The 15,804-nt window shown below is 40.1% G+C and overlaps 1 protein-coding gene across 1 annotated transcript in view; it reads right to left on the reverse strand.

Annotated features, from left to right (window-relative positions):
- Positions 1-831: 831 nt before the first annotated feature.
- The window catches only part of LOC147009455 (uncharacterized), a 39,134-nt gene continuing 24,161 nt past the window's right edge, over positions 832-15,804 (reverse strand). Inside the window, exon 5 of the mRNA XM_085861974.1 lies at positions 832-3,260. Coding sequence (XP_085718100.1) covers positions 1,987-3,260 — 1,274 coding nt within the window. The 3' untranslated portion in view covers positions 832-1,986. The remainder of the gene's footprint in view (positions 3,261-15,804) is intronic.

Raw genomic sequence — 15,804 nt, forward strand, 5'->3', positions numbered from 1 at the left:
CAATTTTGTTCTTATAAGTCAATCATCAATGTTTAATGAGTTTTTGCACTTAGTTTGGTCATGATCATAACTTGGAAGTCAATCGGACTTGAAATGGCGTTTTTTTAAATCTCAATTTGAATTTTTTGACCTGACCCCCCTGACATTTGATCCCCGACCGCTTTGAAGGGTGTTGGTGTGACTCCCCAATGAGACATATGGTTGGATGCAGAATTGGAAGATGCACATTTTGGATTTGGTTTGAAGTCGATACGACCATTTTAACGGACATTATTGCGAAAATAAGAATTTCGGTTTTTTGGTGACCTTGACCTTTGACCTAGATTCACCACAAACGACAAGTGTCTAAGTTGGACCATGGCTGACGTCTGTACCCAGTTTGGTCATGATCGCTGAAACGGTGTGGCTGCTACAGGGTAAACAAACACACAAACAAACAGACAGACAGACACAGAATCACACACACAACCGACCAACACAATTGCCGAAATCCGAAGAATTCCGGCAATTAACAAAGACAGACAAATGAAAAATCACTCATAGAGCGACACTTTAGAAAAAGGAACGGCACTCGGTGGAGCGCATACCTCCGCCAGGCTGAACAGTTTACATTTTGTATCCAACTGATGGGTCAGATCAAAATCATTCTTATCTGACAAGTATGAAAGTTCATTCTTAAAATAAATATTCCCCATGACCTTTACCAAAATAGAACTGGCTTGTTCTCGTCACCTAACCAACTCATCTACCTAGTTTTGTCATAACTCGTCCACAACTTTTTGAGATATCATGCTATACATACAGAGACATGACAGAAGTAAATAGACACCATGATTTTAAAATAATTTATTTATTTAACATTTGAAGAACATTTGATCCATTTTAATGCATACACTAGTATTTAGTTGACTTGCTATTTTCAGATTTCAACGCTTTTACTCTTTCAGGCATAGAACTAATGAGTTCTGAAATTTTCTCTTGTGGGATTTCTGCCCAGGCTTCACACAAAAGGTTTAGCAATTCTGCCCATGATGTTGGTTTCCTGGACTTTTTCCGCACAGCTCGATCCAATATGGCCCAGATAGTGGGGCAACTTAGCATAACAATTGTGCATTTTGTGAGGAAAGCACCAAATTTGGCACACTGGCAGCCTATCATATTATGAACAGATTTGGATATTGGGCAATCTCAAAATTTTTGATGGCAGTGGAAAATGGCTGCCACAGTCATCAGCGGCTGAATTTGAGATGGCCCAATATCCAAATCTGTTCATAATATGATAGGCTACTTGTGTGCCAAATTTGGTGCTTTCCTCACAAAATGCACAATTGTTATGCTATATTTAGCTAAGTTGCCCCACTAAGAAGTGTTCAATGGGATTCATGTCAGGAGACTGACTTGGCCATGGAAGTCGCTTGATCCCATTTCTGTCCTGCCATTCTTTGGTCTTTTGGAAGGTACTGCACACGGCAGTTCTTGAGCTAACTTGGACCTCCTCTGCAACATCTGCTGCCTTGCAATGAGGAGTTTTCTCAATGGACCACTTGACAGCTCGAAGACACCTTTCTGAGGGCCCAGGTCGACCAGAACGGGAAGCTGTGGATTCTTGCCTTCGCTGGTGAATTGCACAATCATCCGATTGACTGTAGAAAGCGGAATGCTAAGGTTCTGAGCTATCTGTCGCTGGCCAACTCCACCTTCCGAATGGCCAACAATTCGTCCTCTTTGAAAAGCAGAAAGTTTGCCGAAATCCTATCAGTGTACGACCACTATCTCTTCCATGAGCCTCAACGACGCATAAAAAAGTAAAATAAAAAAGCGTTTCATGAGCTCGCATGATTTAATAAAGGATTTTCCACAAACTTTGCTTTCGTATGGACATGCTCTTTGTTGCTAATCTCACTGTTCTCGATTGTAAATTTTCACGTGCTTTTTCAGGTGGGTTAACCAATTGAAAGATTCTCCACAAATTGTGCATTTGTACGGTCATTCTCTATTGTGAATTGTCATGTGTGATTTCAGGTGACATGACCGATTAAAAGATTTTACACAAACTGTGCATTTGTATGGGCGTTTACCATTGTGAATTAGCATGTGCCTTTTAAGGGTGTATGACTGATTAAAAGATTTTCTACAAACGGTACATTCATATGGGCGTTCACCGTTGTGAATTATCACGTGTGTTTTAAGGGTTGATGAATGTTTAAACGATTTTCCACAAACGGTGCATTTGTATGGGCGTTCACCGTTGTGTATTTTCAAGTGTGATTGCAGGTGAGATGACTGAAGAAAAGATTTTCCACAAACTGTGCATTTGTGTGGGCGTTCACCATTGTGAATGAACATGTGTGTTTTCAGGGTGTATGACTGATTAAAAGTTTTTCCGCAAATTGCACATTTATATGGGCATTCACCATTGTGTATTCTCATGTGCGTTTTAAGGGTGCCTGCCCGTTTAAAAGATTTTCCACAAACTGTACATTTGTATGGGCATTCACCGTTGTGAATTCCCATGTGCGTTTTAAGATTGGATGACCGATTAAAAGATTTTCCACAAACTGTACATTTGTATGGGTGTTCACCATGGTGAATTGTCATGTGCGATTTAAGGGTGGATGACCAAGTAAAAGATTTTGCACAAACTGTGCATTTGTATGGGCGTTCACAGTTGTGAATTCTCAAGTGTGTTTTAAGGGTGGTTGAATGTTTAAACGATTTTCCACAAACTGTACATTTGTATGGGCGTTCGCCATTGTGTATTCTCAAGTGTGATTGTAGGTGAGATGACTGAATAAAAGATTTTCCACAACCTGTGCATTTGTATGGGCGTTCACCATTGTGAATTAACACATGCGATTTAAGGGTTGATGAATGATTAAAAGATTTTCCACAAACTGTGCATTTGTATGGGCGTTCACCGTTGTGAGTTATCATGTGCCTTTTAAGGTGGGATGACTGGTTAAAAGATTTTCCACAAACTGTGCATTTGTATGGGCGTTCACCATTGTGAATTATCTTGTGCGTTTTGAGGTTGGTTGACCGATTCAACGATTTTCCACAAGTTTTGCATTTGTATGGATGTTCACCTTTCTTTCCTTTGTGACACTTGTGAAAATTATCCTCTGCAACCATTTCATTGTTCGGTTTGTCCTGTTTGTAAAAAGTCCTCTTGCTCCTTTCAGTTGACGAGTCCTGCGGCTGCATGGCTGAGCCGTTCATATAAGTAGAGGCAGTCTCCCTTTTCAATTCAATGGATCCATCTGTAAATACAATATAATATCACGACATGTAAAAAAAAAATTAAAAAATCTCATTCTGTTCAATACTCATCATATCATTGTAAAAAAAATGTACACAAGCATGGTCAGGTTATAGATTAAAAAAAAATGTACACAAGCATGGTCAGGTTATAGATTTAAAAAAAAAAAAGTTAACACCTGAGTAAATGAGAGACACGAAGCAAAGGCTTCCACAAAAGTGTGGCCCATCTGTTAATTAAATAAATAATATCCCAGCATGCTTAGAGTCATGTGGAGAAATGATGCACAAGTCTGGTTGCTTAAAATTATGGCTCCAAGAAGGGACGGCCCTCCCCAACCACAGAGCACATGTAGTTGCCCAATGGTTTAATGAGCATGACACTGACGTTATCCATATGTCATGGCCTTCTCAGCCACCAGATCTGAACCCAATCAAGAATTTATGGGTTATTCTGGAACGATGACTGAAACAGCGTTTTCCACCTCCATCAAACTGGTGTGAGTTGATCGACTTTCTCGTGGAAAAATGGTGCCACATCCCTCCGACAGAATTCCAGACCCTGGTGGACTCGATGCCACAGCCCATACAGGCTCCCCCTCATTTAACACTAGCAAAGATACCTGATATCTTGCTGAGCAATGTTGGGTCTCTTCTCCCACCCTTTCCCCTCCATCCTCCCACCCCCTCCCTATGGATACCAACCCACCCCTTCCCCTCCCTCCTGACTCCCACGCTTCCCCTTCCTCTCATCACCCCATCCCCCTTCCTCTGGACTCACACCCCATCCCTCCTCTCATATTACTCCTCCCCTGCCTCCTCCCATTCCAAAAAGGACCAAGGGGGCCACATGGCTAGGTTCAAGGACCACTCATTGCTGGCCCTGCTTGTGGCCGTTTGACTGTCTGGTCACCAGCGTTACTGGCTCTCGTCTTGTACCTGGTTTCTTAAAACGGGCTGCATTGTGTTGAACTGCATCCACCCTGTGGATCAGAGAAAACAGAAGTCCCGCCTGCATTATTACCCTCACCAAAGGCAAGGGTATTGCGTTTGGGTCCGTTTGTTTGTTTGTGTCCGTCCGTCCGTCCACACAGAACTTTCGTGTTTTTTTCCGCAACTGCTTGTCGGATGAAGACAAAATTTTCACCATAGGTTTAACTCCTCATGCAGAATGTTTTAATCATAATTATGACATCATTGGTCACGTGGTATGGCAAACGCGCTGGAAAAATGGAAACCCTTTGGACCTCTGTACCTCTGAAACCGCACCAAGGGAAAAAATTAAAACTTGGCACATAGCAAGTACTCCTCATGTGGAATAAGTGTGAATTTTTGATGATGTCAAAGGTGCCTTTGTTATGACATCATAATTGCATCTGTAAAACTACATCTGATCAGTATGAAAAGCTGGGGGTTATCTATAGATAAAATGGTGCACAGAATTTTTTTTTTTTATATCATTGGTCACGTGATTCAGCAGCCATATTGTTTGCAAAAAACAAACAAACAAACAAACAAAAAAAACCTTTAAAATCTTCTTCTCTGAAGTGGCTTAACAGATCGAGCGAAAACTTTAGATGTGTGACCGCCTATCCGCAAGGAACAAAAGGCTCACACATATGATGTCATAGGTCACATAGTTTGGCAGCCATATTGGATTGAAGAAAAATATTAAATAATGACTTCTCTGGAACCACTTAATCAATCAATGTGAAACTTCACATTAATGATCTAGTAGTAATGTGGAATACTTTTTTTTTTAATTTCCACTTGATCAGCCACATGGTCTGGTAAACAGAATTATTAATTTTTTTGATATGGATCCTTTTCATTCTATTATCCTTGTGTCGTAAGAGGCGACCAGGGTTGTGTCAGGAAGGGCATCCGGCGTAAAACATGTGCCAAATCACTATGTGTGATCGCTGTGGCGACCCCTAACGGGAGCAGCCGAAAGAAGAAGAAGAAGAAGGATCCTTTTCATTCTTTTGATTTTTTTTGGAATAAGGCTCACTTGGCTGTGCCTGAGTGTGTTTGGGGGTAGAGGAGAAGCAGCTGAAATGTGAATCCGGTCCAGGTTCCTCCTGATGATTAATCTTTGCTTTTTTCTTTTTCGGGTTCCTTCTGATTACTCCAATGCAGGACTGTACCTATTTGGTCTTTCATTTGATATGAATTGATTTTAATCTCATTCTAAATTCAATTCAATAACCTGTACTAATAAAAGGCAATGTGTATGTGTATGTGTCTCCTCCATAACTCCAAAACTATAAAACCTAGCAGCCTGAAACTTTGCATTCATACTAAGAAAACTCCAAGGAAGAGCAAGAGTAAAAATTGGATGTTTGGGTTAATTAAAACACCTCTTTTGAAGATAATTAACAGCCTTATTTAATTATATCCTTCATCAGGTTATCCTTGGCCACCTCGCTGTCTGGGGTCTTAAGGAGTTTCCTGGGTAACCTTGTTGGGGTCTGAAGCCACCATGTTTTTTGGCCTGCTCAACCTTACCCTGACTTAAGGCGTTTCCTGGGTAACGATTTTTTAACGATAAAGTTGTTGTTTTCATTTTCCTCACTCACATTATCAAATGCCTGTTCATCATAGCTACAAATTGCTGGGTATATTGCAATGCTTATAAACATCCAGAGATGTCAGCATTCGTGGCTTTACATTTCGGGCATCTCTGGGAGGTGTATGTTTAATGTGCTGCTAATCGTGTGTCAAACTAGCCGTTTCTTAATCGTTTCGTTGGAGTGCTTCCTCACTCATATTATTGAATGACTGTTCAGAGCTATGAATCGCTGGGTACATTACGACGCTTATAAACATCCGGAGATGTCAGCGTTCGTGGCTTGACATTCCGGGCATCTTCGGGAGGTGTATGTTTAACATGTTGGTAATTGTGAGCCAAACTAGCTGTTTCTTAACAACTGTTTCGTTGGAGTGCTTGTTTGAGTGCTTCAGCCACTTGGCAAGCGCTCTCCAAGCTGCTTGGTTGTTGGTGTCTCAGGAGGTGCAAATTTATTTTTACAGGATATCGACTTGTTTAACGTTTTGTGTGATCTCCTAATATAATCCACCCTTCACTTCGACATCGATACGTATATAAAAACAATTAGGTCCATCCAACCACATGTTTGCCATGATCTAGCTGTGAAGGCAGAGAGGAGAGATTGACATTTTGTGTTCTGTGCCTTGATATATTTTTCAGTTGAAGTTTGCTAATTTCCCACTTGAATTGCTCTTTCAAAGAACTCTGTTTAAAAGTACATTTTGAGTTTGTCGTTTTTATGTATTTTATTTGTGTGTACGTATATAAACTGTATTCCCAAGAATAGGTGTGTGTGTGTGTGTGTGTGTGTGTGTGTGTGTGTGTGTGTGTGTGTTTCATGAGGTGCAACAGGCAACAGAACCCTCCCAGGTCTCGAAGTATCCATCATTGTGAGTCGTGTCAAAAGGGAGGGTTTGACGCAGTAATGTGTCCCATTTCTCAAAGTCACAATATTCGCTCGCTTATGCTCACTAATATTTCTCCTTTTCAAACTGGAACACATTACTTCATTAAATACCTCCCTTTTGACACTACTTCCTTGCAGGGCTGGGCTTTGCCTTCCTTTCACATGATAATTTAACCAAATTGGATGGTCACATCGAGATCCTATAAATATTTGTGTTAAATTTTCAGGAGTAATTTAATTTATTCATCAATTTTAAAAAAGGCGGCGGTAGCCCGTTAAAACCCCCCAACCCCTATTTTGTTATTACGCTTTATATAGGGTATCCCAAAAGTCACCTCGGGATTTAGAAATTAAATAACATTTCTGTTTTTCAATAATTTGTTTTTCTTTTCTTTTCAGAATTTAGATTAACATTTGGAAATTACCCATGGAAAAATTCACAAATGAACAAAGAAACAAAATCGTGGAAATTTATTTTCAATTTCATCGATAAATTATTCTCACCCAAAGAGCATGGACACCGAATAATTTTGCGAAATTCAGAAATTTCTTGGCCATCACGTTCTCCTGATTTTATGCCTCCCGATTATTTTCTTTGGGGTTACCTAAAGAAGCATGTATACATCAATAAGCCCCATCCAATTCAGCAGCTCAAGGACAACATCTGTGCAGAAATTTGAGAGCTGCAGCCAGAGTTATTATCCGCTGTTATGGAAAATGCTGTCGAAAGAGCCTGTCTCTGCGAACCCGAAAATGGAGGACATCTAAGCTGCATCATTTTTCATAAATAAAACAAATTTATCTCCGTTTTGTAAATTTTCCTTTTGGTATAAAAATAATCATAAGTTAATAAAAAACAGAAATGGTATTTAATCTCTAAATCCCGAAGTGACTTTTGGGACACCCTATATATCCGTAAGGGAGGCTGACAATCCTATTTTCTAAAATAAACCTCTTATCAAAATCCTCCATTGCCTTCTTATTTACCTCCTCTGAATATAAATAATGTTTATAACTTCTTACTGTATTCATTTTTCAAAACTCTTTGAAAACTTGGTTTATTAATTAATTTGGAGGTTTGTTTACAAGATGTAGCAGGTCCTATGTTGTGTCTATTCTGAAAATTTTCCAGTCTTTCCAAATATAGCATTATTCATAAATTTATAAAAGTTCTTCTCAAAATCATTTGGAGCGAGTCTTATCTTTTCTGTTAAAATTTACCAGCCTGCCCGAGAGACGAGTTTTACAGAAGTCTACCCTTGCCTGAGACAAAAATACTGGTCAAGAGATGGAAAATGTTCATTTCTTAGAGTGACACGCCCAAAAAAACCCATTGTTTTCTCATTTCCGTGATGTCATCAACTTGTCTTATTTATTGTCGAACCCAAAATTAGCTTGTTTCATTCAGAGGATGTCAGTTGAGTATTCCGACCTTGCAGATGAATCTTTTTCACAAGAGGAAAGGTGAGTTATGTTTAAACCGATTCATTATTTGTTGTTTTATACAGAACCAAATCACTTTACGATTAATAATTATTGGGTTTGTTTCTGACAGGCTGTCCCCAATAACAAAGTTGATAACTGATGTTGAGAATGAAGCCAATGAATGTCATGAAGAATGGCAGAATATGAATGAAATCCTTACTGAAGTTCAATCAGTTTGAAGGGAATTACATGATGAAATGATGAAGTGTTTAGAAGATTTTTCACACCCTTTAACTTTGGATGAGAAGTCAAATGAAAGGTAAGATAAATGAGAGACTTATACACAACCTTTTAAAAGCATGAAAGACAACTTGGTGATAATTTTTCCCTGCTTGTTTTTTATTTCCAGCATTAAAAATGAACCAAACATCATGATGATTGGTTATGAAACTAATGAATTTCACAACCTTGAATGGGCCGATTTTGAAATTCCATGGAGTGCTGACTCGTTCCAAACCTGTTCCAGTTTAAACCTCCATCTGCATGTGCCTGACACAAAACTCAATTTTCTGGAGGTAAATGTTTTATTGTGATTTTTTATTAACATCATTATAGAATCATCTTTACATACTCTAATGGTTCTTCCCTTTGTTTTTAACAGAATATAGTGTCCGAGTTTCAAAATTGCAAGCCATCTGAAGCAGACTTCTGGGAAAAAAAAATTGTTTTACAATTGAATATTTATTCCCACCCAAAGAAAAATGTTTAATGTTTTCAATGTTGTATAATTATATCTGCTTTGCTTACAATTATTAAATTATTAATTACAAAAAATAAGGATAAAGGAGGGGTCAAAAAGAAAGTGGGGGAAGGGGGAGGAGGAGTGGGGGGGGGAGGTGCGCTCCCCCCAATGACCCACCACCCCCCTCATCCCACCTCTCCTTTGTTAAAGCAGTGCTATCTTTGTTAGAGCAGGCTCTGTCATCGAAGTCACCTCAAAATCAGAAGAACGTTACATCGAAGTTCTTCCTGTTGAGTTGAGCAGTGTTGTGATAACATCAGTTTACAAACCACCAGTAGAAGACTTCAGTTTCCCAGGTCCTGTCCCACAAGTTAACAACAAAGCACAGATCATCATCAGAGTCTTCAACAGCCATAGTACCCAATGGGGGTCCATGGATACCGACAAGGATGGAAAAGCAGTAGAAGAATGGATGGACGCCAATCAACTTGGTCTCATTCATGATGCCAAACTACCTCCTTCATTCCATAGTGCCTGTTGGAGATGTGGATATAATCCAGACTTGGCTGCTGTTACCAATGATATTGCAGGTCTGTGCAAGAAGATTGTGATGGACCCTGTACCACAGACTTAACACTGTCCTATTGGTATCCAAGTCAATGCAGCAGTAATACCTACTATCATGCCTTTTAAAAGGCGTTTTCGCTTCAAGAAAGCTGAGGGGAATGGGTTCAGACTTGAACTGGAACAGAAGATCAAAAACATCAAACCAACATCAGGAAACTTTGACAAGTTCATCGAACTTGTTAAGAAACAACATGAAGGCACATTCCACGAGGCTGCAGGGTGGACATACCTGGTTTCTCAAAGAAGACAGCTGCCCTCCAAGATGACTGTCACCATGTTTGAAACAGATCCCTTTTCAGAGGAAACTACATCAACCGGTGAGAAGATGATGGAAAGTATCCCCAAAGAGTGCCAAAAACACCTGGAATGCACTGGTTGAGTCTACAGACATGTCAAAAAACAGCAAGAAGGCATGGTCTCTAATCCACAAGCTTCGTGGTGACCCTAAATTTGCTCCTCAACAACCCAAGGTCACTGCAAATCAAGTTGCTCACCAATTGCTCTTGATTGATAAAAGTGGAAAGAGGCAAGAGCTAGACTGTAGCAAATACAGCGAAGACCCAGGCTTTACAAGACCATTTATCATGGAAGAGCTGGAAAATGCTCCTTCAAGTCTTAAACCAGGAGAAGCAATTGGCTTGGATAACATCGCAACTGAGCAGATCAAATACTTCGGACCTGAGACAAGGAAGTGGTTATTACAACTATACAATCACTGCCTGGCAACCCATAAGCTACCCTAGATCTATAAGAAAGCACATGTGATAGCACTGTTTAAACCAGGGAAGGATCCATCAATCCCAAAGAGCTTCAGGCTGATCTCACTTCTTAGTCACACTTACAAGCTGTTTGAATGCCTGATCCTAAAGAGACTAGCTCTAACAATAGATGAATGCCTAATCCCCGAGCAAGCAGGATTCCGCTCTGGAAAGTCAACAACAAGCCAAGTTCTCAACCTCACACAACACATTGAAGATGGATTTGAGAAAGGAATGGTGACAGGCATCATCTTTGTTGACTTATCTGCAGCATATAACACAGTCAACCACAGATGTCTGCTTAGCAAGATCTTGGATCTGACGAAGGACATTCGCCTTACAGAGCTGATTGAAAGTATGCTGGAGAACAGGATGTTCTTTGTGGAGTTGGGTGGCAAACGAAGCAGATGGCGAAGGCTGAATAATGGTTTCTCCTCAAGGGAGCATGCTTGCTCCCTCACTATTCAACATCTACACTAATGACAAACCAAGAAGTGATGGAACTCGTCGCTTTGCATATGCTGATGACCTGGGTGTTGCCACCCAAGATACTGATTTTTCAGTAGTGGAGGAAAGGCTGACCAATGCTCTTTATCAACTAACACCATATTATGAGGAGAACCACCTCTGTGCAAATCTATCGAAGACACAGGTGTGTGCTTTCCACTTGAGAAACCGAGAAGCCTGGTCTGGAACAACAATAGAGCACTGTGAGCATAAGGTTTATCTTGGTGTAACCCTTGACGATGTCTTACCTTCAAGACCCATATTGAGAAGACAAAGGCGAAAGTGAGCGCATGTAACAATGTTGTTAATAAGCTCACCGATACAAGATGGGGTGCTAGCCCACGGACACTACGTTCCACTGCCTTAGCCCTCTGCTATTCTACTGCTGAGTATGCATGCCCAGTATGGGAAAGATCCACCCATGCCAAGAAGCTGGAGTCAGCCCTCAATGCTTCCTGCAGGCTTATCACAGGTTGTCTAAAGCCATATTGAAGAGAAATAAGAAGAAAATTGGATTCGAGGGAGATGTCACTGAGCCAAAACTATTTGAAACTAGAACGGGCACTCGGTAGAGTGCATACCTTCGCCGCCGCAACTTTTTTCCGGGCACATTTGAAAAACGTCATTTTAAAACGTCCATGACGTCACAACCGTCAGTCCGATTGACGTCAAATTTGGTGTGTAACCTCCTTGAAGGCAGTCCAACAAAATGGAATGATAAACACTGAAAAATTAAAAAGTTGAAAATTGACGTCATCTATTGACGTCATTTTGACGCACTTCCGGGGACATCACGTCCAATCGGGGACTACCATTCTGAAAGCTCGTAGTTCACTGAACGTTTTAACGTTGGTTTCATGTCAATAGCTCTATTAGATCTGAAGCTATGCCTCCAAGTATATTTTGACCTTGAGTGTGACCTTGACTACAGAGTTAATTGGCAAAACCTGTACATCAATAAACAGATATTTTGGTACTGATCCTAATGCCTGGATTTGGGAGACTTTGCTTTCTAAATTATATAGATATTTGAATGTAAAATATCAGGACATTTTTGCCACAATTGAAAAACATCATGTTCAAACGTCAATGACGTCATAACGGTCAGTCCGATCGAAGTCAAATTTGGTGTGTGACGTCCTTAAGGTAAGTCCTACAAAACGGTGTGATCAAAACTGATGAGATCGAAAATTGAAAATTTACGTTATCTTGTGACGTCATTTAGACGCACTTCCGATGATGTTACGTCAAATCTGACACTACATATCCGAAAAGTATCTCGTCATTGAACAATATGGCGGTGGTTGCATGTCGATAGCTGTATTATGAAGGAAGTTCTGCTCAAAAGAGTGTTTTTGACCTTTTCATGACCTTGACCTTTGACCCAATCGCTCCCAAAATCTAATCAAATCATCCTTGGATACTCACGAATCATCCCACCAAATTTCATGCAATTCGGTTTAATACTTTCTGAGTTATGCGCATAACAAACAAACACACATATTCACAAATAAATAAATACACAGCGACCAAAACATAACCTTTCGCAGAATGCGAAGGTAATAACAACTCTTCAAAGATGTTTTGAAGAGCGGATAGAGGTAAAACTTATAAGATTTAATATCCGTGTAAGAGCCATTTGGGAAGCGATTCATATCTCAAAGGATTCAATTATCAAGGTTGTTCGTAGAATGTTGAAAAAACATCAATCATTCAAAATATATCTTGGAGCCTCCTTAACCTTCTCAAGAGAAGATAATGTTATTGAAGAATAATATATGAGAACGAATCCACCACCTCTTATTACATCAAATGAAAGCTTCCTTAAATATCCTATCTTTGAAGAGATTATTAGATTTGAATTAGAATTTGAATGAAGAAAATGAGAGAGAGAGAAGGTTGGAAGAGGTGGAGATAGTGAATCTGGAAGTGGGATGGATCAGTAAGGATGAAGTGAGGACTGCTATGAAGAAGATTAAAAGTGGAAAGGCGGTTGGCCCAGATGGTATACCAGTGGAGGCATGGAAGTGCTTAGGAGAGATGGCAGTGGGGTTGTTAACCAGATTGTTTAATAAAGTCTTGGAAAGTGAGAGAATGCCAGAGGAGTGGAGATTAAGTGTACTGGTTCCGATTTTCAAGAATAAGGGTGATGTGCAGAGCTGTGGAAATTACAGAGGCATAAAGTTGTTAAGCCACACCATGAAGTTGTGGGAAAGAGTAGTGGAAGCTCGGTTGAGAGGAGAGGTGACGATCTGTGAGCAGCAATATGGGTTTATGCCAGGAAAGAGCACCACTGATGCGATGTTTGCTTTGAGAATGTTGATGGAGAAGTATAAGGAAGGCCAGAAGGAGTTACATTGTGTGTTTGTGGATTTAGAGAAAGCTTATGATAGGGTGCCAAGAGAGGAGCTGTGGTATTGTATGAGGAAGTCGGGAGTGGTGGAGAAGTATGTGAGGATCGTGCAGGATATGTATGAGGACAGTGTGACAGCGGTGAGGTGTGCGGTAGGAATGACGGACCGGTTTAAGGTTAAAGTGGGATTGCACCAAGGATCGACTCTGAGCCCTTTCCTGTTTGCAATGGTGATGGACAGGTTGACGGATGAGATCAGACTGGAGTCTCCATGGACTATGATGTTCGCGGATGACATCATGATCTGTAGGGAGAGTAGGGAGCAGGCTGAAGCGAGCCTTGAGAGGTGGAGGTACGCACTGGAAAGAAGGGGAATGATAGTCAGTCGGAGTAAGACGGAGTACATGTGCGTAAATGAGAGGGAGGGTGGTGGTATGGTGCGGTTGCAAGGAGTTGAGGTGGGGAAGGTGGATTGGTTTAAATACTTGGGATCAACTGTCCAAAGTAACGGAGAGTGTGGGAGAGAAGTGAAAAAGAGAGTGCAGGCAGGATGGAGTGGGTGGAGAAGAGTTGCAGGAGTGATTTGTGACAGAAGGGTAGCTGCAAGAGTGAAGGGGAAAGTATATAAGACGGTAGTGAGACCAGCTATGTTGTATGGTTTGGAGGCGGTGGCACTAACAATAAGACAGGAAGCGGAGCTGGAGGTGGCAGAGTTAAAGATGCTGCGATTCTCGTTGGGAGTGACGAGGATGGATAGGATAAGAAATGAGTATATTAGAGGGACAGCGCAGGTAGGACGGTTTGGATACAAAGTGAGAGAGGTGAGATTGAGATGGTTTGGACATGTGCACAGGAGGGAAACGGAGTATATCGGGAGAAGGATGTTGAAGATGGAGCCGCCAGGCAGGAGGAGAAGAGGAAGGCCAAAGAAGAGGTTCATGGATGCGGTGAGGGCGGACATGCGGGTGGTTGGACTGTCAATGGAAGATGTGGAGGATAGAGCGAAATGGAGACGGTTGATCCGCTGTGGCGACCCCTAACGGGAGCAAGCCGAAAGAGGAAGAAGATTAGATTTGAATTAGAAGAACAACAAGAAGGTGGTGGGTTCAACATTGGGAATGTTTCATATATCAATCTTAAGATTCTTTAATCTACTCCGCTAAAGACTTCTTCTTGTAGTGATTTACCTAAGGATACAAAGAACAGAAAGGCAATAATTAATATTATTTAAAATACTGATAATAAATGCTTCATCTGGAGTATATAAGCACATCTTTATCCACAGGAAAGGGACTGTGAAAGAGTTTCAAAGTATAATAAATATGAGAATAAATTAGAAAGTGTGTATCTAGGCATCTCCAGAGAAGAACCCATGAGCTTAGAAGATATAACAAAGTTTGAAAATATGAATAACCTATCAATAAATGTTTTTGGTTTAACTGATAAAAACAAAGTCCAAATTCTCAGAGTTAGTAAAGTTATATCCAATGATAATTGGTCAAATGACCAACATGTAGATCTCCTTTATTTCACCAATAAAGAAACCGCTCATTATGCTTATATCAAAAACTTTTCTAAATTGGTAAGTAGTCAAGTTTATAAATCAAAGCATAAATCATATCCTTGTAAGAGATGTCTAAATATTTTTCGATTACAAAGACGATATACATTTAAAGTATTGTTCTAGTTATAAAGCAGCAGTTGACGCGATGCCAGATTCAGGAGAGAAAGTTGTATTTAATGAAACAAACAAATGTACAAAACACCCATTTGTAATTTATGTTGATTTTGAGAGCATCTTGGAAAAGACTGATGATATTAAAAAAATATCAAAAGCATATCTCTTGCGGGTTTTGTTATTACATTAAATCATCTGTAGGAAGCAAATATGATAAGTTGGAGTTGCATAGAGGACTGATTCTGCTGCTGAAATTGTTAAAAAGGATTGAGGATGATTGTATAAAGCTAACTGAAATTATGTCAAGAACAAATAAACCCCTTGACTTATTTCCAAATGAAGAGAAAAAATTTGAAGAAGCAAGGATTTGTCATACATGCTCAGAGGCTTTGGTAAAAACTGATAAAAGGGGAAGAGCTCATTGCCATATAACAGGGAAATATAGAGAAGCTGCTCATAATAATTGTAATCTTAATTATAGAATCCCTACATTCATGCCTGTATTTCTTCATAATAATTGTCATGATACACATCTCTTTATAAAAGAACTAAGTAAGACTCCTGGAAAGATAATAGCAATTCCTAATACGGATCAAAATTACTTCTCATTTACAAAACAGATTTGTTCTCATAAAATGGATAAATACAAATATTAGATTTCTTGACTGTTATAAATTTATGACAAGTTCTTTGGTTTCAAACCAAATTTATAAATTCAAATTTATCAAAGCAGGACTACAATTTAAAAAGGAACATAGGGCATTAAAGTTTTGTCAAAGTCATTTGTGAGGTAAATATTGTTGTGGATCTCCGCTGACCGGCGTGCGAGCGACCGCGTTTAGCCAATGGCAGCCGTCTCGCCCACCGAACGGACAATCCAGTAGCGACTTTCCGGATCAACGCCGGAAAACAGCCACGGGTGTGTTTTTAAGCACACCACAGCCGAGTCAATATTCTACCCACGCGCGACAGGGTCAATCGCCGAATTGTCGATATAC

Source organism: Eptatretus burgeri, chromosome 17, assembly GCF_056783735.1.
Source record: "Eptatretus burgeri isolate ZD-2024b chromosome 17, Ebu_testis_v1, whole genome shotgun sequence".
In the NCBI taxonomy this organism is placed as follows: Eukaryota; Metazoa; Chordata; class Myxini; order Myxiniformes; family Myxinidae; genus Eptatretus; species Eptatretus burgeri.